Source organism: Anolis sagrei, chromosome 1 (genome assembly GCF_037176765.1).
Source record: "Anolis sagrei isolate rAnoSag1 chromosome 1, rAnoSag1.mat, whole genome shotgun sequence".
Taxonomy (NCBI): Eukaryota; Metazoa; Chordata; class Lepidosauria; order Squamata; family Dactyloidae; genus Anolis; species Anolis sagrei.
In genome coordinates, this window is record NC_090021.1 from 183,890,522 (window position 1) to 183,917,026 (window position 26,505).

Here is a 26,505-nt window from a genome sequence, read left to right on the forward strand (position 1 = left end):
CTCCAATTTTCCTCTCTTGAAATGTAGATAATAATCCCTTTATAAAATGACATGTTTAATTTGTTATGCCAATTTATAGAATGGTGGCATAGAAGTATATTGCCACCATTATTTCAAATAAAGAAATGGACAAAGAACTATTATATATCTTCACGGAATCAATAAAAAGAGATATAGCTGCTGAAGCACATAAATGACTTCTCCGAATTTTATTACAATATTTTATTATGTGTCTCTGTAAGGAAAAAAGACCAACAATCATACAGAAGCTTACAAAGATGGTTAACCTCCAACACTTATCAATGTGTTAATGTGACAAAAGAAGCTCATGATTCTGCATCTTTATTGGCTTTACGGAGTGAAGGAAGAAAAGCCCTCAGGAACAGCTTACCAACAGTACGACTTTTGATGAGAGACATTTACAATTGTTGTCAAGCCTTGGTGTTTTAATGCAAGTCAATAAATCTGGCTTGCAGATTTCGAAGTGAAAAATACACAACTAGCACCATCACATTAATCTTTGTTTTTTACACTTCCCTAATTTTAGTGGTCTTGACCAGCAATGACAGGAAAGTTTAGGAGCACCCTTAAAAATGCAATGCAGTCCAGCAACACAATCATATTCGTCCGTTGACGTTAGGGCATTCACTTCTTTTGATGAACCATACTCTCTGTTCACTAATCATCACAGAAACAAACAATCTGACCAGATGGATTACTTGGTTCCAATATATGTAGCTTTGGCTTTCTTGGTGTGAATCATCAAACTCATCCCAGTTTCTGTCCATATTGAGGTAGTTGAAACAGGGAATTCTCTCTAGCTTTATGGACTGCATACAATCAATCATGGAAAGTAAACCTGGATGCTGGAATCTGTCAGTGCTTGTTGGGTGGGCAAGAATTCAACTAAAATTACAGTTTTGCTATAATGAGTGTTGAAGTTGTAACATAGCACCATGGAGAGAGAAACTGTTTGAAGATGGGGGTTTTGGTGAAAGTAAATAGAGCAAAAGACATTTTGTTGTGTTTTGTGTAAGAGTGAAATATGAAAATGCTAACTTTTATTTGTCAATTTATCCCTTTTGATTTCCCACCCCACCCTTTCTTTCTTCAGAATTTTAGCAAATAAATAGCTGGGATACAGTTGATTCAACTCTAATAGTGGAGAACGGTAAAACAAGAGCAAAGATGGAGTGTGAATTTGTTTGTTGGGGTTCAGAATGAGCATTATTCTTGGTTTATAAGAAGCAAACGGGGCCAATGTCCACACCAAATTCCTGATTGGGAGCGCCGATATCGAAGGGTGCAATATCTATGATAGGCAACCTCATTGTCTTGCGTGTTCTGTACTCGAAGACTGTTTTGCCCCATTCATCAGTGTGTTTCTGTGAAATACAAAAGAAAAGAACTTTTTAAAGGAAAGAAAGAAAGAAAAGTAAAACAGCAACCACAACAATCCTTATCCTTCTCAGACTTGAACTATTAGTCCCAACTAAAGAAGGGGAATTTAATTAACTGGATTTGCCCCAATTCTGTTCTAATTAAAAAGCAGATAATCAACATATTCAGCAGTGCTAATCTTCTGTTTACTTACCGTGCAGCCATCTTCCAGAACACTGTATGTGAATTTGCTGTTCCCTTCTGCCTTGATTTCACTGTCGGTAGAAGTCATTAGTTTAAGGGCTCTCTTTACATTTCCGCTCGCCTCATCCATATAAGCAATGCTGTTCTTGCAGTGATAGGTGATATTCTGTGTGGCTCGACTAGAGAGGATTCTGAGGAATGCAAGTTGAACATCTGCAACTTCTTCTGGAAGATCTGGATCTCCATAGTTGAACTGCAATTTAAAGACAAAAGAACCTGTTATTGTTTGACCAAGTGGTATTCATTCACCCCTCTATTGGGCTCATTGCTTAATCTAAGACCAAATAGTTTATGCAACAAACTTAGCACTGCCCTTGTCTCTAGCACCTAAATTATTATACCACCCTGAATCAAGCTTAGCTTTCATGTCAAGCAATTAAATCTAAATTTTCTCAGTACCACCACCATGACATTTTGCTCCTTTAGGAGAAGGACAAGATGGTTGTCTTTCATATCCCACCAATTCTCCATAACAAAAGCCAGCAAGACACAAATGGGAATGGAATATTGCCCCCCCCCCATCACTCTTGAGTCAGCAGGCTAGTTTAGAAGCCCAGGAGGAGTTGCATGACATGCATAGCTCTATTCTTTAGAACAGATAGAATTTGGAAATTTGCCACTTTTGCTTGTGAGGTGATTGCTTACTCCCCTTTGTTGAATGATAGGGCTGGCCCTGCTCTATTATAAAACATTTCCCCCCCAAATGAGATAGTTCTTACCTGGAAACCTCCATTCATAGACTCCCCAAACCAAACGTGTTTCTTTTCGGGTCCTGGACTTGTCCACCAGCTCTTCTTTGGTACAGCTTTAGGATTGGCATTGATGCACGTCTCCCCAGTTTCCATATTGCAGAATACTTTAATAGCATCCAATTTGCAACCTTGGTTAGGATCAATCCAGTACTCTCCTACAGGGACAAAGCAAAACAAACAAGCAAACATATAAGTGAATATCTTTTCCAGACTACACAGAAGTTTGTTTCTTTGCTGTATATGCTGCTACTTATTGGTATCTTGGGGATCAAACAATGTTTACGATGAAACTTTCTCTGTCATCTAGTTCTGTGTGCATCATCTCAAAACTATAACGAATAAATGTTATTGTTTACATTTTCTTCACAGTATGATTTAATTATATGATAACCAATCCTACTCACATTTACTTTTTAAAGAAATATACCCAACTGTACAGAGCATTTTGTTTATACTTTTGTAGCATGAATTCTTCTTTCATGTTCTTGTCCCTATTTACATAACTCCAAGTGATAAATTTATAGCTAATGTTTATAACAATACAGAGGCAAAGTGAAGGAATTCATCCCAATAAGTAACATTTAATTTCTCTCTATATGTGAGTGAAGAAGCATACAAAATCCCTAGGATTATCTGTCAGTTGAATTTTGCCAGCTAAGTTTTATTATATTTGTTAAACCTAGATGAGAAATGTGTCAAGTGCATTTTAATCATTCTTGTTCCTGTTATGTGCCTTTAAATTCATTCCAACTTATAGTGAGCTTATACTAGGGTTTTATTGACATGATTTATTGAGAGAGTGTTTCTCATTGCTGTTTTCTTATGCTGAGAAAGTGGAGCTTGACCAAGGTCACCCATTGAGTTTCCAAGGCTGAACAGGGATTCAGTCTCTAGTTTTCCAGAGTCCCAATCTAATGTTCAATTTACCATGACAGTTCATTTTAATACTAAATCTGCTTTATGCTTTCCAGACCAAAATACACACCTGAACCAAAACTCAGAGACATTCTGACACATCACATATTGTGGAACTACATGTTACAGAGAAGAGAAAGGGATGTGGAATGACCACAGAGCTGTAACTCTTTTGGGGAAAAAATCCTTTGATCTCTGTATTTCTTGAGGATCCTTTCCTTTACTGTAATCTAAGTTAGAACAGAATGAGACGTACCACTCTTAAGGTCAGGATGACAGAACTTGAGATCTCTGCAGTTACGGGCTGGATTCTTTCGTGAGCCATCTGGGCTGATGATGTGTTCAATCTGGCTATTGATGGATTTTAATGAAGTTAAAACATCACTCATGGCAATTCTGTCCTCAGGTGGCTGATCTCTGTAGTAGCTTGGTCCTTTTTCACCACTTGGGCCCATCATACCAGCGCCATCACCACAACATGGACCAGGAGCTCCAGGTTGACCAGGAGGCCCTGGAGGGCCACCATGACCGGGTGGACCCTAAGAAATAAATGTTTATTTATTTATTTACTTCACTTGTATACTGCTTTTCTCACCCTGGGGGGAGGGGGGACTCAAAGCGGTTTCAATATATCTATGGCAAAATTTAATGCTGCACATACATATAAAACCTAACATAGAGCAAGTATAACATATAATTATCAAATAGAGCATAAAATGTAACAACATTTAGACAGTTAAAACGTGGAGTTAAAAAACATATTAATATAAATGTTAAAATCACATAATCCAGAAATCATGGTCCAAGGCCATTTAACATGGTCTTCAATTCACTCTCCCCACCCCCAGGATTTGTCTTCTTTTGGACAAATATTTTGGTGTCCAAAAATAAACAAAGAACCCTCAAACCCACAAAAGATACTGATTTTCTTACCGCAACTCCGCTTTCACCTCGACTGCCACGTGGACCTGGTGGACCAATGGGACCTGGGTAACCACTTGTACCATCTTTTCCAGGTGGACCACTTGGTCCAGGAGGACCCTAAAGAGTACAGTAAACAAGACATTATCAGCACTATTTATGTGTTTTGAAGAAGTGAAATGAAAAAAAAAATGACTTGAATTCATGGATTTCATTTTGACAGCTGAGTTACTATTTGAGGTGGCTTTCATTTAAGATGAAATAACAGGACAGCAATGGGGAAGTTACTTACTCTAGCACCTGATGGTCCTGGGCTTCCATTTGGACCTTGGGGACCTAGTGCACCCTGTTAAAACAAGAATAACATGACAGAGGTTATGTTCAGATTCAACCTTGCTCTCCTTGAATCACTAGCTCTGGCCCCATCTACACTGACCACTTAGATTGGTGTAGATTTGCATCAGACCCATGCAGATACACACTGCACAGGGCTGATTTGTGGTAATGTGGGACAAAGCCATCTTGATGGGGTCATGCCTTTGCACTGGTGAAAGCTGCGCCAGAATTTGGAGTATCTGTCAACTTAGGGTCAATGAGGAGAGTTGGGCTGACTGCAATAATCTCAATCACCAGTTCACTAAATGGGACCCTAATTTTTCAATCCATTTTTCGGTGACTCAACACTTTATCTCCTATTCCAATGGAATAGCTAAAAACATGATACTTGTCCATAAAGAAATGTCTACTTTAATCTCCCAAGCTATGCAATTATGTATATACTTTGAGATGAAAACTATGTATGGAAAGGATCAAACAGTTATTTTACATTGGAATTGTTTATTCTCTTCTGCTTAATGGATCAATATAGTTGATTATTGTTATCTTTTTCATCATTTAGAGAATCCAGCCATTTTGTTTACCTGGCCAAAGATTTCAAAGAACTTACCGATGGACCAGGAGGTCCTGGGTTACCAGGGAATCCTCGATGACCCTTGATACCATTGAGACCACGTTCACCAGCTTCACCTTTGTCCCCACGTGCCCCAGCAGGACCCTTTAGAAATATATTAATGAAGAGTCTGTTTTAAAAAAGAGACCTAAGGTTAAAGAGAATGAGCAACTTACAAAAAGTTGAAGTTTGTGTATGGAGACTTACAGGAGCACCTCGTATACCAGCAGGACCTGAAGGACCAACTGGACCAGCGGGTCCCTGTAGGAAAATAGAAATGAAGGTACATAAGGATGACATCTATGTCCAACATAACTATTCTACAGTCAGCACTCCACATTCTCTCTGGTTAGGGTAACTGGACCATTGTAAAAGTGAAACACCACAAATAATATTTCTTCACCTGAGAGAATCTCTCTCTAGGAATATCTGGTTTCTCTAGCATGACTCTTTTTGTCAACCTCTATCAAATCCTACCAGAAGACCTAGAGATTCCTACAGAGATGCTCTTTCTAGAAACTTTCTAGGTCCTTCAGCATGACACTATGATCAATCTCCAGTAGAAGCTGACATTACAGTTGCACTGGAGAATCTAGAAATTACTAAAGGGAAACTTTTATAATCAAATCTATAGTGGAAAACATCACAGCTCAACCCAAAACATTATGCTCCCAAATATGCCACTTCTCATCACGTGTTGCCGCAATGATACACCATGCTGTTGCATAAGAATGTTCACTTAGATCAGTTGAATGATTGTTTGTTATCAGCTAACATGACCTCTCTGATTGTTTAAGATGCCATTTTATGTTATTCAGTTATGTTTTTCAAGGTTTTTAGGAAAACATATTGCTCTTTTTTCCATTCTCAACATTTCACATCAAATCCCATTCAAAAGTAGCAAATGCATTTTGGAGGCTTTGAAAATCCCTAATTACAGATAATTCATACATGAGATTTCCCACCTAGTCCATAACAACCTTTGCAGTTGTTAAGATACTGGGTAAGCTGTGGAATTATTTTTAGATTCCCCCCTTTCTTTTGAAAAAAAAAAAACCCCTGCAATGTCACACTAATGTAAATAAATTATATGTTACAGTTAATATTCTGCTACTCAAATATTGTACAGAGAGCAAAAAAGTGCCTGCAATATATTTGGGGACATCCATGCTGTTTTCATACTTACCGGCTGTCCTCTGTCACCTGGTTTTCCAGCAGGACCAGAATTACCTGGGGGACCAACATGACCTGGAGCCCCTGGTAAACCAGGTGAACCATTTTCACCACGATCACCCTGGGGAGAAAAGGAATCAGAGTCAATGTCAGCAGCACATTTAATTAGTAAATGGTTGATGAGTTAAGAACAGGTACTCTTGAGAATTGATCACACTGTAGAAATAACAGCTACCAAAACTGGCTTTTGAACTGTCATGAAAGCCTAAGTTGATTAGGTAGCCTCTCACCTTTGGTCCTGGAGATCCATCACGACCTGGTAAACCATCAGACCCAGAGTTGCCCTAAAAATTCAAAACAGTATGTTTAAATGTAGACATAGAAATTAAAGCAATGGGAGAAACAGAACAATAAACTGAAAACCTAGCTATTGAATAAGCTGGTGTTAGAGTAGGATTTATACTAATAATTTAATAATTAAGAATTTCATTCTTTAAGTTATCCTCATTATAAAGGCTAATCAAAGATTGTTCACCAGTGCTAATTCACTCTGACACATTTACTAAACCAGATCTAGCATCCAGTGATGATTTTTATGTGTGAGCCACAAGAGCTATAAGGTAAGCTGAGTTTTTACATTCCCGAAGACACAGTGTTTTTAGTGGAAACAGTGTACATGCTATGTACATAGCATGTATCATGTTCATCCACCATCTGTCAGCTTTCACAAGCCAGGAGAAGCCCTTGAATTGTTGTTTACTAGTAGGAAAGGGCAGTTGATTCATATCATATTGAAGCAGCTGGTCTTAGTTTAACTTGGTGGGAATAAATGAAGATAAGTTCTCCAAGGAAACACACCCACATTTTCTTTTGGGAAGGAGCTCAAAGCAGCCAATCTTGAAGGTCGGGATCACTTCCTTGTGTCCCATTCTTTCTAGTAAGAAGGTGCAGTAGAAGCCCTTCCTAAGCCTGACAGCTGCGGGGTGGAAGTTTTTGGATGGAGCACTAGGGATGGAGCACTAGGGCCTTCTGTATCTCATACAAAAAGGGACCTATGTGCATAAGCTGCACTTATGCATCTGTAAGGCATCTCATTTCATTTGTTCAACTAAAGTGTGGTAAGCGTTAATTTTCAAGCTTCAACCACAGAGAGCAGATTACTTACATCTCGGCCCGATTCTCCAGGTGTTCCACTGATACCAGGAGGACCCTGTGCACCAGGTGGTCCACGTTCTCCTGGGCTACCATTCGATCCTGGTTTTCCATCTTCACCCTACGTTGGGGGAAAAAGGACTGATGACAAGCTGACATTTTTGGATCATGATAAGTTGGTCAATCAAAAGTTAACAGTATCAGAAAATATACTTAACTACCTGGTGGATGGTCATAAACATGTGATATTAAGATATCGTTGTCACTGTCTAAAAAGGATGGCTTGAAAGGTCTCCCTATATGGGATTTTTTTAGCCCTAATACTAAGATAAAATTACTAAAAATCATGCAGATATCTGACTAGATTTTTGAAGCTACTCTCAGTTGTCAACTAAACTGAATATAATTCTGGATTTATACTTAAATATAATTTACAAGATCTGATTGTGATTACTTCTTTTTCCTTCCAAGAAAAATACGTCTGTTTGATATCTAATGAAAGATATCTAATGAAAGATATCTAATGAAACTAATGAAACAAAGTTGAAAAGGAAGGCATTTCAGATGGCAGGTGTATAAATTCATCATTTTCCTGCACATAGCAAAAATCTAGATTCTAAAATCAGTTAATGAATGCTATTTATCTCTAAAGTTTATTATTTATTTATTTATTTATTAGATGCACTTATTGACCGCCATTCTCAGCCCTTACGGGCGACTCATGGCGGTGTACAGTACACATAAAAAGACATAAAAAGACAGTTACAGAGGCCAGTATCAACAACATATGACTATACAACAAATACAAACTACATAAAAATCCGCTTCGTCTCTTAGTAGAATCATAGCCAGTCTCATTTTCCTTGTACCATTCCAGTTCTCATTACCGTAATGTTGTTGCTTAGCACTTAATTAAATGCCCTCTCGAACAGCCAGGTCTTAAGGCTTTTTCGAAAGGACATGAGGGAGGGCGCCTGTCTGATGTGTGCCGGGAGAGTGTTCCACAGCCGGGGGGCCACCACCGAGAAGGCCCTCTCCCTCGTCCCCGCCAGCCGTGCCTGTGATGCAGGCGGGATCGAGAGAAGGGCCTCCCCAGACGATCTCAAGGTCCTCGTGGGCTCGTAGGCCAAGATGCGGTCAGAAAGGTATTTTGGGCCGGAACCGTTTAGGGCTTTGTAGGCCAAGACCAGCACCTTGAATTGGGTCCGGTAGCAAATCGGCAGCCAGTGGAGCTGGGACAACAAGGGAGTTGTGTGCTCCCTGCTACCCGCTCCAGTTAGTAACATGGCTGCCGCACGCTGGACCAGCTGAAGCTTCCGGGCCGTCTTCAAGGGCAGCCCCACGTAGAGAGCGTTGCAGTAATCCAGGCGGGATGTGACAAGAGCGTGTACCACCGTGGCCAAGTCAGACTTCCCGAGATACGGGCGCAGCTGGCGCACGAGCCTAAGCTGTGCAAATGCTCCCCTGGTCACCGCTGAAACCTGGGGGTCCAGGCTCAACGATGAGTCCAGGGTCACACCCAGACTGCGAACCTGCGCCTTCAAGGGGAGTGCGACCCCGTCCAGCACAGGCTGTAACCCTATATCCCGTTCGGCCTTGCGACTGACCAGGAGTACCTCTGTCTTGTCTGGATTTAGTTTCAGTTTGTTCGCCCTCATCCAGACCGTTACAGCGGCCAGGCACTGGTTCAGGACCTCGACAGCCTCCTTAGTAGCAGGTGGGAAGGAGTGACAGAGTTGGACATCATCTGCGTACAGATGACACCGCACCCCGAAACTCCGGATGATCTCGCCCAGCGGCTTCATGTAGATGTTAAACAGCATGGGGGACAGTATGGAACCCTGTGGCACCCCACAAGTCAAAGGTTGTGGTGCGGAACAGAAGTCCCCCAATGACACCTTCTGGGTGCGACCCTCCAGAAATGACCGGAGCCACCGCAAAGCAATGCCTCCAAGACCCATTTCTGCAAGGCGCCCCAGAAGGATACCGTGGTCGACGGTATCGAAGGCCGCTGAGAGGTCCAGGAGCACCAACAGGGACACACTCCCCCTGTCTAGCTCCCGGCGCAGATCATCCACTAAGGCGACCAAGACCGTCTCGGTACCATGCCCCGGTCTGAAGCCAGACTGTGCCGGATCCAGATAATCCGTGTCTCTCAAGAATACCTGGAGTTGTGAGGCCACCACGCTTTCCATGACTTTGCCCAAAAAGGGGAGATTGGAAACAGGCCGGAAGTTGTCCAATTTAGTGGGGTCCAGTGATGGCTTCTTCAACAGCGGCTTTATAATAGCCTGTTTTAGGCTCGCTGGAATCTTGCCTTCCCGAAGGGAGGCATTCACCACCACTGTTACCCACTCGGCCAATCCCCCTCTGGCCTCTCTCAGAAGCCAGGATGGGCAGGGGTCTAGGATGGACGTGGTGGGCCTCATTCCTCCAAGTATCTTGTCCACATCCTCGGGTTTCACAAACTGGAAAGAATCCAACAAAATAGGACAAGCAGGTGCTCTCGTTACATCCACAGAGTCTGCATCTAACGCGGCGTCCAGCCCAGAACGGATCAAGGCGACTTTGTCTGCGAAGAACCGAGCAAATGCTTCACAGCGCGCGACCGAATTGTCAGGGCTCCCACCTGCAGAGGCGGGAGTTAAAAGACCTCTGACAATCCGAAACAGCTCCGCCGGACGGTTCTTTGCAGACGCAATAGTGGCCGCAAAGAAAGTTTTCTTTGCGGTCTTTATTGCCGCGGCATATGCCCTAAGAAAGGACACAAACCGTGCTCGGTTTGACTCGCTCGGTTCCAAACGCCACACGCTCTCTAGTTCCCTCTTCCTTCGCTTCATAGCTGCCAGCTCCTCAGTAAACCAAGGGGCTGGTTTAGCTCGGCTACTTGAGAGGGGACGTTCCGGAGCAATCATGTCAATAGCCCTGGTCATCTCCCCATTCCAGAGAGCCACCAAGGCTTCGACATGGTCACCTACCGAGGTGGCGGGAAAATCCCCAAGAGCCGTCAGGAAGCCATTCGGATCCATCAGTCTCCTGGGGCGGACCATCTTAATGGGTCCTCCACCTTTGCAGAGGTTAGGGGGCGCAGTGAGCCTAAATCTGATCAGGAAGTGGTCGGTCCATGGCAACGGAGAGATGGACAACTCCTCCACACCGCCACCCTGTTCCCATCCCTGACAGAAAACCAAATCCAATGTGTGTCCAGCACAGTGGGTGGGGCCAGATATTTGTTGGGACAGCCCCATGGTTGCCATGGCAGACATGAAGTCCTGAGCCGCGCCTGTGAGGGTCGTCTCGGCATGGACGTTGAAGTCTCCCAGCACAAGAAGCCGTTGAGACTTCAATGCCAGGCTCGAGACCACCCCCGCTAGCTCAGGTAGGGAGACTGTAGTGCAGCGAGGTGGACGGTACACTACTAGAATCCCTATACTGTCCCGGTCACCCACCCTCAGGTAGACGCTTTCGAAATTTGCGGTCTGCGGGATGGGGCACCTGGTCAGATGGATGGAGTCCCTATAGACCACTGCGACCCCGCCTCCCCGCCCTCCGGATCTAGGTTGGTGCTGCACGGAGAAACCCGGAGGACAAAGCTGGGTCAGATTTACTCCTCCAGCTTCATCCAACCAGGTCTCCGTGATGCACGCCAGATCTGCCCGTTCGTCCAGGATTAAGTCCTGGATCCAGGTCGTTTTTCCGTTGACAGATCTGCCGTTCAACAGCACCACCTTCAGACTGGAGGGTCCGCTCACCTGGTTACACCAATTTACCTTAGGAGACCGATTTGGAATTTTGATTATAGATAAGTGGTCCGAATTTGGCCGAATTTGAGGTCTCCTTTTCCCGCATCTCCTCCTTCCCACCACGACCTCTATGGGGGCCCCTCGGCTAGTGGAACACCTCCCCTCCTCCATGCCGCTATTTCTGGCTAGGGTCTTAATCACACTTTCACCAGCTGTTTGGGATGTTGGCGTTTTATCTTGCCAATTGTGCTGGCCTTCTTCATCCCCCCTCCTCCCCTCATTGTTTACCACAGGTTCCAGCCCACTACCTCCCCTGCCCCTTCCACCAGATAATAGTGACAGAGACAGTAAGCATAGGAGGGTGGGGGACCACATGGATGGAAATGGACACTTCGGTAGATGAAGGGTACCGGAGGCAAGCGTTAGCCGCGAAATAGGATGGTCCTTGAATACTAGAGTCTTAAAGTGCAAAGTGCAAGGTAAATTCCGCGGCTACTGAGTAATTCTTAAGGTGCAAGGTTTTTAAAGTGCAACAGGATATTAAAGTGCAACAGCCTCAACAGAAAATATTTGGCCCTCTATACTACTAAAGTGCGGCAGGAGGAGTTGGGAGGGGTAAAGTGCCACAGTTGGTAAAGTGCAAACAGTTGGCTACGGAACAGGCGCCACTAAGCGCTATATTATGGTCTTATTACCACATTAGCAGCAGAGGTAGGACGGATTATACCGTGCAATGTTCGCAAAATATACACAGTGGTCAGGAGACTGGCAGTTAGTAAAGTGCTATGATTCAGATGTAAATAGCTGACGTTTGATGTAAATTAGCGGATGGACCTCCGGAGGTGGTCGACACGGTGGCGGTCAGCTCAGATGGGGGGGGGCCGCCGGTTGGCCGGTGGTGAGGGCCAGATGGAAGGCAGTAGGGCCCGGGCAGAATAGGCAAAGGTGGAAAGCCTGGTTGGCCCAGCGGCCGAGGGAGACAAACAAGTCCAGATGGTTAGGCCGCAGGCCGAAGCCACCCGGCAAGGGACCGTCTCTCTTCGGCTCGATTTGGCCAGTTGGCCCGCGGCCCAGCAGCTTGCTCCGGCCCCTGGAGGAATCCTCGCCGGCAACTGGTGGTATCTTCGCCGGGGAAGGATGACAATAAAGATGATATCTCGAGGAGGTGGCTGATGGAAACTCTGTAACAGCAGCTATGTCCGAAACTCTGTAACAGCAGCTCGGTGGACGCCGCTGCTGGGTCTCGTTCCCTTCTCTTCCTCCCCCAGAGAGGCAAGAGGGAGGGGCAGCACGGAGGAGCCCCGCAGCTCGGTGGACGCCGCTGCTGGGTCTCGTTCCCTTCTCTTCCTCCCCCAGAGAGGCAAGAGGGAGGGGCAGCACGGAGGAGCCCCGCAGCTCGGTGGACGCCGCTGCTGGGTCTCGTTCCCTTCTCTTCCTCCCCCAGAGAGGCAAGAGGGAGGGGCAGCACGGAGGAGCCTTGCAGCTCGGTGGACGCTGCTGCTGGGTCTCGTTCCCTTCTCTTCCTCCCCCCTAAAGTTATTAAGCTTTTGATTAAGATGGGGAACTTCAGACCAGTGTGAAGCCCAGGGAAATTAGGTGGAGGAGTTATGGAATGGTGGAAGAGACCGGTGAATATCTATTAAAATTTAAAATTGTTCCTCATCGTTTGATATTTGAAAGAAAGAAAAATGATCCCTACTGCACTACCTTTTTGTAATAACACCCCTACTTCTAGTACTTAGAAATAAACCACAGTTTAAACATGAATTTTTTTACTTCACCTATTGTTGTGTCAAATATTTTGCATGATTCAAAGAGTGGAATAAATTCTCACCCTTGGGCCGCTTAGACCGGAAGGTCCTGGTAAACCCCTCATGCCAGGCAATCCTACAATACCACGTTGTCCTGGTGGCCCCAAGATTCCAGATGGACCTGGTGCCCCCTAAAGGGAGACAAAACAGATAGGGACAAGAAATAGTTAACAACAGGTTTTGGAAGCATAGGTATTATCTATATTTACTTAAATTCAGGTACTTGGAAAACATTCCTGCTTCTATTGCTGATTATGCTCAGTCTAGTCTCCAAGGAATTCCATAGTATAAAGGAAAATATCTGCTCCATTTTGAGATTATTTCATGATATACCCTTCTGACTTCAGGTCATGTCTTTCTCATGCTTTACAAAAATGGTTAGGAATATTAAGGCCAAGTTATGATTCGAAATAGCAACACCTGCCTCATTAGAAGATTTATGTGGTCCTAATAGCCATAAAGTTATTTTGTAAATACATAGCAAAACAAAAATAAAAACCCTAAACCCCCAAAAGATAAGTCTCATTGCAGGTAAAGAGCCTATAGTGAGAAAGCCGGAAAAGATTCACACTCAGAAAAAGAGGGACTTTTAGCTGCAGTGTCAAAGCACACTTTGATGCTATCTAATGACCTTGTCACATGGCTGCTGGAGTTGCTTTGCGTTGAGCCCAACACCTCACATCACCCGGCTCTAGTAAAGGGTGATCCCATGGGGAGAAGCATTGATTGCATGTGAATCGGAACAATGCGAATGGGCCTTATTTAGTAGAATTCACCCACCTCCATCTAATGGAAGGGCATGGCATGCCAAATGGCCTCGTTCATGCTGCCTGCCTCCATGATGCACTATGCCTGTTGGGTGCATTACATTCAAGGGCAAATCCACATTTTGTAATGTGACCCTTCAAAACTGAGATGCACATTGCATTTTATGGCGTATTATACTCAAATAAATATGGCATGTACTTACTGGTTCTCCTCTTGCACCTGATGGACCTTTTTCACCTGGGACACCAGGCTCACCTTTTGGACCTGCAGCGCCTGGGCTACCCATGGGTCCAGTAGAACCAGATGGACCAGGGGGTCCATCCTTGCCAGCAGGGCCTGCATTGCCTGGTTGTCCAGGGTTGCCCTATAAATAAAGATGGAAAAATAAAGCTTGAAATTGCATATTTGGCCATTTTAGTAAAATCACAAAACCACTGAGAATTTACAGTAATTTATAGTTTGTATACTTGAATATGTAAATGGCTATACGTACACATATTTTATAAAGTAATTCATAAAAGACAGAAAATATGTTCTTTGTGATAAATAGAAGGAGATGATTCAAGTCAAGATACAGAGTCCTTTTTCCAAAACCTGTCTCTATCCTGTTGATTCCTGTACTGGTATTTGAATTTCTCTGCCAGGGATTCTGCAATTGTATTACTGACTCAGTGGGACTTGAAAGAGATTGATGGATGGTGAACAAGTGTAGCACATGATTACAATTATGGTGTATGGCTTTTGAACCATAAAAGTCACCTCACAGGAGATAATCCAGGTCATCCTTTTTGAAACTCAGTAGAATTTATTTATTTCATTTGTATGCTCTCTCTGCTCCCTGGCAGAGTCAATTAAAAGAAACATACAGTAAAATACAGTCTAAATCGTGAGTAGAAAATAATTTTTTAAACATACACAAAATTTAAAAAGATCCCAATAATACGTTTTCCTGCTTACACACCAAAGACATGTTTCAACAAAAAGGTATTTGTCTATCAGTGCATGAAAAACAGGGATGAAGCTCCTGAGAGTGGGAGCAGACACTGAGAAGGTTCTCTCTCATGTCCTCACCAAGTGGGCCTGTGATGTTGGTGGGACCAAGAAAACTTTGGCAGGTTCATATGCAGAAGAGTTTTTTTCCCATCCATTTCAGTGGAATAGATTGTAGAATTCAGGTTCTGTGCAAAGGAACAGAGGCCCCAGAAGGATTTTTTTTTTAAAAAGTAGAGTTTCTTACATTGTTACCAGGAGGACCAGGTAAGCCACGAGCACCAGGAAAGCCAGCCTGACCCTGAAACAAATGGGCAACATTATTGTCAACAGGATGCTATAAAACAAAATGTGGAAAGCCAGAAAATTACAAAAGTTGACCATCTGTATTTAAACATATTATAAGTAAAAACATTTTGCATGATGAAACTCAAAGATTTGACATGACTTAATGCTAAGGATGTAACTCAGAAATTCTTCCCAAATGACCAGTATGTAAGACAATAAAGTGTTTTGAGAAATGTTAAAGAAGAATAGATTTATAGTGGGAGACTCTTTCATGTATTAGAATCTACTTCATTAGTAGTATTTCTATGTGGGAGATATCTACAGGCAGTCCCCAAGTTATGAACAAGATGTGGTCTGTAGATTTGTTATTAAGTTGAATGTGTTACTAAATCAGAACAGGTATATTTGAAGGTGTAGCTTTGCATACCATTGGCTAACATCCCTGTGGTGTTTGATTTGCTGTGTGTTACCCAGTTCAGAAGATTTCACCTCACTTTCTGTCCTTGTGCTAATTGGATTTTGAAAAATTTGGTTTGTGGAAATAAGAATTGATGATAAAGCTTCAGTGGAGACACCTTTTCCCATGATAACTCTTCCAGGTGTTAATTTCCCTTCCTAGGAGTAGATTTCTCTCAATTCCTATTGTCTCAGTCCTGTTCTTAACTAGGAGTCATTTGTAAGTCAGATGCATGCATTCAGGGACTGCATGCATTCAGAGATAGATTCTATTGCTATTTTCTTTTTTGGTCTAAGAACAATTTATCTTTGTCAGGTGTCGTTCAGAGATCATAGTGACTAGTATCTTGGTGGACCTGGAAGATATTGTATCATTGCTTATTGATTATGGTAAGATTAAAAAAATAAAACTCACTGCGGGACCTGGAGAACCACGCTCTCCTTTTCCACCTTGTGGACCAGAAGGACCCTAAACAGGAGGAAGGAACAATCATTAATAGCAAAATATAATAATATTTCCCCTTTATACTCATGTATATGCCTAGAAATTTTAATTTTAAAAAAGCAAAATAAAAATTGAGTACTTATCCATAAGTCAATGTGAGTGATGAACATATTTAAAATCATTTTGTAATTTAATTTAATCCGATTTTATCAAGTTTATTATTTAATCAAGTTCTAAGAGCCTAAATGTTTTAAGTTAATTATTACAGGATAGGGATTGGTGTTTACTGTGTCTGTATACTTTTCTTATGTCTTTTACTGTTGAAATTGTCAGAAGACTAGACAATAAACAAATCTGTTTATCTTATCAACATCACATTATCTCAGGGCCCTTCTACACAGACCCTAAAATATGAAAGAAACCAGGATAAAGGGTGAGGGGAGGAGGTGGCTACATGACATTTGCCAAAAATGCATGCTGGATTGCATTATCAGCTAAAAATACGTGCTAAAAAGGTGCACTCAAAATCCGACATACTCCAAAAAATGCACATATTTGCATCACTATATCTCTGCACTCAAGAAAAGCATGAGACTTTGTTGCAATACGCTGGTGTGGACTGTGCATATGAACATTTTAAAATCCCCAAACAGCTGATGAGGGCTGTAAACAAATGGAGCCATGGACACACAGGTAGCTAAATGGAAACACAAATGGAAAGCAATTCCTATGAATACTCTCTGCAACCATTCCTTTGTTCTGATGTTTATGAAATTAAACAAAGCTTGAATTTACAAAGGGCACCAGCATGGCAGCCAAGTGACCCCAAAGTGGTTCAAGATGGCAAACCTAAAGGCAGCAGGAGGGCAAAGAGAAATAATGACAATAAATCTGCTTGTGTGCACATTTGTATAAGTGCATCAGTGCTTCGCTAATGAGGTCCAGAGCATCTCAGAAAGTCAATTAAAAATGAAAAGTAAACTTCTAGCAGATGTCCCACATCCATCTTGTGGATTTCTGAAATCTGCTACAACTGAACCTGTCAGGAATGCAGGGGACAATTTACCATGACTGACAGCTCTGTGTTTGAACTCTCCTTAAGGTCCTGTGATTTTTAAACCCACTTCTTTGTTCTGGATTATGAGACTGTCTGGACGGGCCCTCAGTAGAGTGGTGAAAGTTAAGAGCTTAGTCCATCCTGAGATAATCTAAAAGAAGCACCAATCATTTCCACTCCCCATGCTGTGGCACTTCTACTGGCTTTTTTTTTAATGGTTGGGTTGAAAAATGGCAGCGGACCAGGGTACCCCACCAAGACAGCATTGGCGCTTTCCTCTCTCCAAGGAATGTCTCTTGACTTATGCACGGTTATATCAAAAAAGCCTTGACTTACCCACCTTCCTACCCACTTTTCCCTATGGGACAAGGCATGAAACAAGATGGGTTTATTTTGCTAGATAAAAAGGACAAAAGGAAAATAGTGTGCCAGAATTCATAGGCTGGATTTTAATGGGTGTGACTGTATTGATAGAAATGGAATTTCCTGTCTTCTAACAGTAGAGACTCCTCTAGTCCCAAAGAAAACACCACACAGAGGATGGGGTAGGCTGCTAATTGGGGTAGTCTATGGTGCAGGAAGCCCCACCTCCCCCAATTGTGATACCTTCCAGGATCACTGTTCTGATAGGGGAAAGCAAACCTTGGAGCCATTCCACCCCATGAAAATATAGGCAGTAATGAATACATACTGGTGCACCAGGGCCTCCTGATGGACCGGCAGGACCGGGGGGTCCAGATTCTCCTCTTTCACCAGCAGGGCCTTTATCTCCTTTCCCACCAGGTTCTCCATTTTGGCCCTGTGTAGATATAAAAATTATCATGTGTTAAATCTGAATACTGAATGAGACCTAAGAAGCTTAGTTTTGTCAAACAGAAAGATCCAAATAATACTTGAAGGAATCTGAGGCCCCATCTATACTGCCTTATAAAATCCAGATTATCTTATTTGAACAGGATTGTATGGCAATGTAGACTCATTTAATCCAGTTCAAAGTAGATAATGCGGATTATCTCCTTTGAAAATTCTGGATTATATGGCAGTGAAGATCTAGCCTGAGTCACAATTGTATATGCTTCAGAGACCTTTATGGTGTACTAACTTAATAATTGAACTATGGTTCTGGAGATTAGGGTTTGAATCCCTGCTCAGCTGTGGAGAACACCTGAGTTTGAGCAGGTCACCATCTCTCAGCTCCAGATAAACCCCTTCTGAAACAAATCTTGCCAAGAATACCTTGTGATAGGATTAACTTAGGGTGTCAAAAGGTTGGAAGCAACACAATAACAAAGTGTCTGTTTTGTGCTTCAGAGGGAGACTGTTGACAGAGCATATGCCACTAATTCATTGTGAATGAAATTATCAGTATTAGTAATAATAATAAAAAAGGGACTCGGTGCAGCTTACATGAGGCCAAGCCCACAGCACATCAATAAACAAAAGCAATAACAATAATCATTACAAAACAGTTAATAAACTGTAATAAGAGTTTGCTTTTGTACACTTCTCTTACTCTTCCACTCTGCCTCTCACTAAAATATTTATCACAGGGCCCAGTCTTATTAGAAAATATAGCACTGTATTTCACTTAGTTGCCCCATGAAATCATGGGGCTTGTAGTTTGTAATTCTAGAATTTGAGAACACTTCTTTAGGAATTTTTAGATCCTCTAGCATAGTTCTATGGTCAATTTCTGATTTTTCTAGGAATTTTAGGTGCTCCAGTGTGATTCTATGATCAACTTCCAGTAGAAGTTAACTACAGAATTGTGATGAATCACCTAGAGATTCCTAAAGAGAACATTTCTCTGGATATTTGTAGTCCTCCAGATGTTTCTATGGTCAACGTCTGGTGAAAGCTGACCAGAGGGTATGTTGGAGAATTAAAAGATTCCTAAAGAAGTGTACTCTCAGAGAGAGAGAGAAAAAATGTTTGGTCATTTGCAATTTTCCTACTTCTATGGGGGCCCCATGGTCCTAACCACTATAAAACTAGAGGACCCATTGTATACTGTATGTGAAATGCAGATGAGAATACACTGATCCCCCCACCCGCTCCCCATACTCACAGGAGCTCCAGGGAAGCCAGCAGGACCAGGGGGGCCAGATTCACCTCGATCACCCTGTGCATTACAAAGAAGAATAAGAGTAGTCATGTACCATCCTCCAGGGTTAAAAAAAAGTGTCTTACACTGAGGACACTTTAAAGCAGGGTGTTTTTTTTAAAGAAAATATGTTGGTGACACACTTTTTAAACATGCATAATTTTGTAATTCAGTTTTACTCGCAAACCAGAGGTTAAATGAGCCCCTTGGAAGATATACAGGCACATGCATAAATTGTAAATTGTAATAACAAAATGTATGGGGACACAACACATCTCATGAAAACCTTTCATTTAAAAAAATGATTTGGAAGATAATAACACACATTTCCAAGATTTTTGTCATATTAATCACTATACAAACACATGCAAACTGATATTGCTTATTTAACATAAACAGGTGTTTATCTTTACGTTTGCTTGAAATATCTACACACTGCAGCTGACACTAACATGTCCAACACATACTTTTGAACGCTGCTTAAAAAGCTAATATGTTTTATTTCAAACAAGCTTTGTTGGCTATCACATTGTTGCCCATTTGGCAAGGGCTGAAAACAGTATCAGACTGAAAGAAAACCTCCTACCTATATTTCAGTGATATAAGTTGAGTATCCCTTATCCAAAATGCTTTGAAACACAAGATCTAGATTTTGGATATATATATATATATATATATATATATATATAATTTTGGATGGGCTTTAGTGAGAATATACTATTGGTTGAATTAAACACTTAAAATGTTATGGTAGAAATCAGCATTTGAATCTTCATTAAGAAAAATGAATAAATTGCATTAATGCATCTTTACATGTATTTAAGAGAAAAATAAAAGGGAAAAGGGGAAAAAAATAAGATGCTTACTAATGCTATTTTTGAAATATGTGTACAAATGCTTAGTGTTGATATTTATTTTAAGATAATGCAGTCAGTATAATGAAAGCTATTAGTTTAATTTAAAGTACAATTAAAATGTTCCAGAAATAAAAGGCATTTTAGTATTGAAGTACCAGACTATTGACAAGCATTCTGACTTTCAAAATGTATCACAATTCTGTAAAATGGATGAGTTCTGGCTACATAGATATGCAAAGTAATCTAAGATGGAATTATGATTGCATATAAATAATTAAATAATCTCTTACGGGACCACCGCGTGGACCTGTTGGGCCATGAGGTCCAGCTGCACCAGGCTCTCCCTAAAAGAAAAGAATAATTATTTTATTTCAGAATTTGATGCTTCAAAATGAGGATAGTTAACATTGACATACAAATAGTTATTAAGTTGGAATGAGACCAATACCTTGTCACCAGGTTGGCCAGCTGGACCAGGGGGTCCAATTGATCCTACAGGACCCTGCAAGGGAAAGAAAGACATATTTAGCATTATCACTCATTAGAGTCCTGACAATATGTATCAACAAATTTTGTATCTCATTATCTCTAAGACACACTAGGTGAACATTCCATCCTGTTAATAGCTGGAATATGTAATAGCTGCAGGCAGCTTGGTTGAAGGCATCCAACCAAAAGCTGTGAATCAAAGCATTCACTGAAAAACCTAAGGAGACAATTTACTAACTTTTTCAAACTATCCAAATGAGTAATAAGCCTAACCTTGTTCTCATCAATTCAATATTTTCATATATTTCTGCATGTTTCATGGAGTCTTTCCTAGCTCTCTGAAATATGGACTATGTACCTAATGATATTTACCTATGTACCTAATGATTGCTTATACACGCTTCTGTTGTGTTCTTGCCCAGATCTTTCAAAACAGATAGAAATCTCAAACCAATCTTGAACATTCATTGGATATATTAAGATGATCTCAATTGAATAATGAATATATCAAATACACCATGTTTATTTGAAATTACCCACCTTTTTTCCAGATTAGGGTAGGGGGCAGGTTTGGCTAATGCCATGTCAAATATGCAGGCTGGATGATATGTTACTTTCTTTTTGTAGAGGTTTAAAACACACTAAAATTCTAGTGCCAGGTACTAGTTCATTCCTAAGTAATCCAGTTATATTTCTTTATAAGAAAATATATTAGAGATAGAGAAAGATAGGGGCACTTTCCAGGCCGATGAAAATTTCTTCTTAGTAGGCAAAAAACTGAACAAGCTAGCATATTTTTGGTTTGTTTGGTTTTTTGGCAAAGATTATTGGCCACAAGAAAGAAATTTTTGCTGGCTAAATTGTTTTCCCCAAACAGCTCATCCTTACTTTAAACCTAATATGGGTTCTGCTAGTTACAATTAAATGATACAAGTAGTTACAAATTAGGTGTAATGGGCATATTCTTGACAAATGTTAATATTAGAATAGCGTAGAAAGGTCTACTCACTCGCACTCCATCTTTACCAGGTAAGCCATCTCCACCTCTGCTACCAGGCTCTCCCTGTCAAACAAAAGGCAAATCTGATCACACAATGTCAATAACAAAAAGTTATAAAAGTCAGAGTAAAATTGGTGCAAAGTATTCTCTTTCCTGTCAGTAGATGGTAACCCCAAACTTTCCTTGAAATATCATAGAACCCATTGGACTAGATTTACAGTGTGCAGAGAGAAAAAACTTACTGTTTGCATGGAACTCTGTTCAAGTGAAACTAGATGTTGTTGTGTGCCTTCAATTTCTTTCTGACCTGTGGCAAACTTGAAGTGAACCCAGATTTGTTCAGAGAAACTTTGCCATTACTTCCCTCTGAAGCCAAGAGAGCAGTACTCATTCAAGGTCACCCAGGCCATTTGTACACTGCCTTGTAAAATTCGGATTATCTGCTTTGAACTGGATTATTTGGCATTGTAGACTCATCCAATCTAGTTCAAAGTGGATAATGTCGATTTTCTGATTTGATAATCTGGATTATATGGCAGCGTAGAAGGGGATCTATTGGGCTTCAATGGTCAAGTGACAATCTGAACCCTGGTTTCCAAAATATATCTCAATTCTCAAACCACTACAGTATGCTGTCTTACTGAGATTGAATGTTACCCTATTTCATTTTTATATGGAAGGGAAGAAACACAGTCAGGCTTTTGTTTAACACAAAACAACACTTCCCATGGGGTTAGTGTCAGCACGTGCCAGACCCACTGGCACCTGGAAGAAGGAAAGATCTTTGTCCCCACCACGATAGAACTACTTTTCTTTCCCTCATGGCAACTGTAGTAAGAAAAGGATGAACTCATGCACACTATTGGGATGACTGTTAACTCTGTCCTCTAACGTTGGGTGAATAGGGCAGATTTTCCTTCACACAACAATCCTGCTGAGTCTGCTTATTTTTGGTCGATATGAATACATGTATAGCAGCAGGCTTGGAAGTAAATGAAAGGACGTAAGCAAATAGAAACAGTAGAAATAGGTGGAATTTCTTATGTTCTAAATGGGAATGCTTACTGCAGAGGAAACGGAATTGTACATATTCCAAAGAGTAAGTGGAACAAAAGTAATAAATCAGTCTATAGAGTGTATAATGCCCCATCTATAAAATCCATATATTCTACTTTGAACTGGATTATAGGGCAGTGTAGATTCATACAATTCAGTTCAAAGTTGATAATCTGGATTTTATATGGCAGTGTAGATCCAGTCTAATAGTGTACTTAACTGAGTCTGAAGTTTGGATGTGGTCTCACTGGTAGATGGCAACACAAAGTAATGGTAAACAAGAATTCTTTCCACCCAATACATTTTCTCAGAGATATACTGCCAGGCTGGATCTACACTACTTTATAATTCAGTATCTGATTCCAGATTACCTGCTTTGAGATTATTATTATTATTATTATTATTATTATTATTAAACTTTATTTGTACCCCGCTAGCATCTCCCGAAGGACTCGATGCGGCTTACAAAGGCCAAGGCCTCAAAACACAACACAATATACTCAAAGCAAATTAAAACAATTAAAGCAGTATTAAAACAACAAAACCACAGCAATAAACAATACATCAACAAGATAAAACTTGTTGGATTATATGAGTCTACACTGTCATATAATACAGTTTAAAGCAGATAATATGGGTTTAATATGGCAGTGTAGATGGGACCTCACTCAGTGAAGCAATTTTTTTTGTATACACCCAAGTTGTAAGGGTGGTTATCCCGAAAGCTGGCCATTCTCTATAACTTTTTATCATATGCTTGCTATTACCATATTACAGGACTGTATTTTGGTGGGCTGGTACAGGTATAAAAATGTTGGAAGAAATAGCAGCTCACAAAATGCTAAAAGGCTATAAAACCCAGCCTTAATTTAAATTAATTTAAATATGGGTGTGTTGGAAGATAATGACTGCATCTGCATATCACAACAACGCAATAACATGGATTGTTTAAAACTGATCTGTGATTTACAAATTATTTACTCTAATAAACTATGGTTTGCCAATCAACTACAATCAGAAACTATGGTTTATTTTTGGCTTATGAACTCTGACTTATTTAAACCTTGGCTTGTCATGATCTACAATCATGTTTTATTCCCAGCTTGTTTTTTAATTTGTTCATCCAAAAACAAAAAGGCAGGAGACAAACAAACTGGAAAAGGGAAAGACAATCCAAGAACAATCAGAGGCTCCTGGCTTTCCATTCTCTCCAGATGGTAATGTCTTCAAGAAATTCAAGGACAAAGACTTATAACTAAACCCATTCCATGTTTAAAGTAGGCTGCATAATGGAGTCTTTGTGATTAACATCCCAAGCCAAAACTACTTAGTTTGGAATAAAGTCCATTTTGAATTTCATTGGTAATGTTTTCCATGTAGATGTACAAGAGACAAAGGAGGGGAACTGTGTAACCTGAGATTCTAGCCCAAAGTCTTCACTCATATTTTTTTGTATGAGACAATGTAAATGGCAATGTGATTTTTTTTAAAAAAGACAAACTAAAACAAATAACAAATAACATCCCCCCCCCCAGCAAGACCTGCTTTTAAAAATTATCCTACCTTGATAATTCAGTTTTTCAATAAACCATTAGTAAATCCCAACTAACCAGCTGATCTTTGTGATATCAGAATAATAATTACCACCTGATTATTGAGGGCCATAAAATCCAGGTTATCTGCTTTGAACTGGGTTATATGGCAGTCTAGACTAAGATAACCCAGTTCAAAGCAGATAATATGTATTATCTGCCTTGATATTATGGATTATATGGTAGTGTAGAAGGGCACTAATATCAATACAGAAAAACCTACCTTTTCTCCCTTGGGTCCAGGACTTCCAGAACCTCCTCTTTCTCCAGGCATTCCTTGTAAACCTGGTGGCCCCATGTTGCCCGGAGGACCTGGTGCGCCAGCAGGTCCCTAGAAGAATGTAGGAAAGAGCAGCAGTTATAAGAATCAGAGAGGAAGACATGAAATATAATTTAAAGTATGCACAAAATGGCATAACTTCTACTCACTTTTCCACCCTCTGGTCCAGCAGGGCCAGGACCCCCTCTAGTTCCGGGGGAACCTGGAGGCCCTTGTGCACCTCGTTCACCTGGGATGCCATTTTCACCCTAATGTAGGGTTTAAAAACCAGATTTGTAGTTTTCTATGTACACATCATATTTGTATTTAACATTATTCATTTTGAAATTTTTTCAGTGATAGTGCAACATTTACCTTGGGCCCTGGGAGTCCCGGACCTCCATTTTCACCTCTTGGGCCCTGTTGCAAATGAAAGCAAATATATTATCTATGTTTCATGGATTACGCCTGTATTGACATCAGACAGAAGGAAGCCCATCTTCATTAGATTTATTGAGTGGCAGGAGAAAGAGAAGAGGAAATTGAAGGGGAGGAAGAGCAAAAGAAAATGTGACCTACTGCTTCTCCTGGCTTTCCATTCTCTCCAGATGGTCCTGGAGATCCAGGCAGTCCCTAGAAGAAACAGAAATATGCATGATTTGGTACATATTCTAGTTTGCTTTTTTCAAAACTACCCATTAAAACACATGGGACCAAATGATTTTAAAATGTAAGAATTATCCAGATACTGGTTTGCTCCAGATTCTGGTCTCTATTACAAGAGGTGAAGATTTTCAGCTCTACTGTGCATTGCCTAATCTGCCTATTCAGCAACACCAAGCCTGATATTCCCCACTTACAATATTTTTTAAATTGAAAATGTCTTGTAAAACTGGGTTTCTAGACTAGATTTCATTTATGAGCTTAGACAATGCCCTTTCATATCAAAGCATCATTTACACTGTTACAAAGAATAGTGTTGAATGATATGACACTGTTTGCATGCAGTGGTTGATGAAGGTTGATCAAGTATAACATCTGCAGAACTACTGTTGAGAGAACTCAACAAAAGTATCTTAAAACTGGAGAAATTTCTTTGTGAGGTTGGGGTGGGGACACTAATTGATTTTTCATACTATCCTCCACAGGTCACATCTGCACTGACCACTTAGATCAGTGTAGGGCTGGATTAGCCTTGTGGTGGCCAAATGACACACAGAATTGATCCAGGGAAATAGGGCAAGGTTTCCTTAATGTGGCTTTCCCCTATTAAAGTGACATCAGCCAGGGTGCTCTGGGAAGAGAGGATTCCTCCCCCACCCCCTTTCCTATTGCTCCTGCTAAAATCATTGCAGGCAATGATTGACATATAGGACCTGTTTCCTGGGCAGAGGCAACCACAACACGGCACCAACTGCATTCAGTATCACTGAAGGCAGCTAGGACTCCCTTCTGCCTCTGCACCTGGCATGCCAGATTGGCCCCAGATTATTGGTCTGCGTAGATCCACTCATGGTTACCTTTAGCAAATGACTAGGGGTCATTTTATTTCATAAATGGCAACTCTCTTTTTTATGCTCGATATGATTGGGAATGCAATCAAGGTAATAGTGGGATAGTTATACTGAATTGACTGTAGGATACAGATCAGGTACCGTAGTATCATTATTTCAGGTTGAAATACTACTTGAAGTTAGGTTGCTCAGATCCTATTGATTTTGATGGGATCTCACATACGCTGAACTCTATTGCATCCTCCAAATTAAAAGGCTTAAATACAACCACATTGAATCAGTTTTGTTCCATTAACATTTGAATCTCACTTTGAACACAATGCTTCTATGAATGTCAAAATACCTGGAATCCAGGTGACCCAGCTGATCCAGGCTCTCCTCTTTCACCAGGAGGACCCTAAAAAACAGAAAAATCAATCAAAGACTTTCAGGAATGGTACTCTGTTATGACAACTGAATGGGTCTACTTTACTTGGGATTCACCAAAAGATAATAGCCATTGGGATAGAATATAAATAAAATAAAGGCAACAGTTATAATACTATTGCAATATACATTAAATTTGTCGTG

The 26,505-nt window shown here is 41.0% G+C and overlaps 1 protein-coding gene across 2 annotated transcripts in view; it reads right to left on the reverse strand.

Annotated features, from left to right (window-relative positions):
* Positions 1 to 207: 207 nt before the first annotated feature.
* COL3A1 (collagen type III alpha 1 chain) overlaps positions 208 to 26,505 on the reverse strand; it is a 95,317-nt gene continuing 69,019 nt past the window's right edge. For both annotated transcript variants that reach the window (XM_067470989.1, XM_060780392.2), the window contains 25 exons: positions 26,279 to 26,332; positions 25,001 to 25,054; positions 24,797 to 24,841; positions 24,592 to 24,690; positions 24,386 to 24,493; positions 21,524 to 21,577; positions 20,474 to 20,527; positions 20,316 to 20,369; positions 19,133 to 19,186; positions 17,756 to 17,863; positions 15,978 to 16,031; positions 15,066 to 15,119; positions 14,031 to 14,192; positions 13,084 to 13,191; positions 7,520 to 7,627; positions 6,645 to 6,698; positions 6,368 to 6,475; positions 5,389 to 5,442; positions 5,179 to 5,286; positions 4,525 to 4,578; positions 4,245 to 4,352; positions 3,568 to 3,850; positions 2,364 to 2,551; positions 1,595 to 1,837; positions 208 to 1,385 (listed from right to left, as the gene is read on the reverse strand). In XM_067470989.1, the coding sequence (XP_067327090.1) occupies positions 1,239 to 1,385; positions 1,595 to 1,837; positions 2,364 to 2,551; positions 3,568 to 3,850; positions 4,245 to 4,352; positions 4,525 to 4,578; positions 5,179 to 5,286; positions 5,389 to 5,442; positions 6,368 to 6,475; positions 6,645 to 6,698; positions 7,520 to 7,627; positions 13,084 to 13,191; positions 14,031 to 14,192; positions 15,066 to 15,119; positions 15,978 to 16,031; positions 17,756 to 17,863; positions 19,133 to 19,186; positions 20,316 to 20,369; positions 20,474 to 20,527; positions 21,524 to 21,577; positions 24,386 to 24,493; positions 24,592 to 24,690; positions 24,797 to 24,841; positions 25,001 to 25,054; positions 26,279 to 26,332 (2,517 nt within the window). In that variant the 3' untranslated portion in view covers positions 208 to 1,238. The remainder of the gene's footprint in view (positions 1,386 to 1,594; positions 1,838 to 2,363; positions 2,552 to 3,567; positions 3,851 to 4,244; positions 4,353 to 4,524; positions 4,579 to 5,178; positions 5,287 to 5,388; positions 5,443 to 6,367; positions 6,476 to 6,644; positions 6,699 to 7,519; positions 7,628 to 13,083; positions 13,192 to 14,030; positions 14,193 to 15,065; positions 15,120 to 15,977; positions 16,032 to 17,755; positions 17,864 to 19,132; positions 19,187 to 20,315; positions 20,370 to 20,473; positions 20,528 to 21,523; positions 21,578 to 24,385; positions 24,494 to 24,591; positions 24,691 to 24,796; positions 24,842 to 25,000; positions 25,055 to 26,278; positions 26,333 to 26,505) is intronic.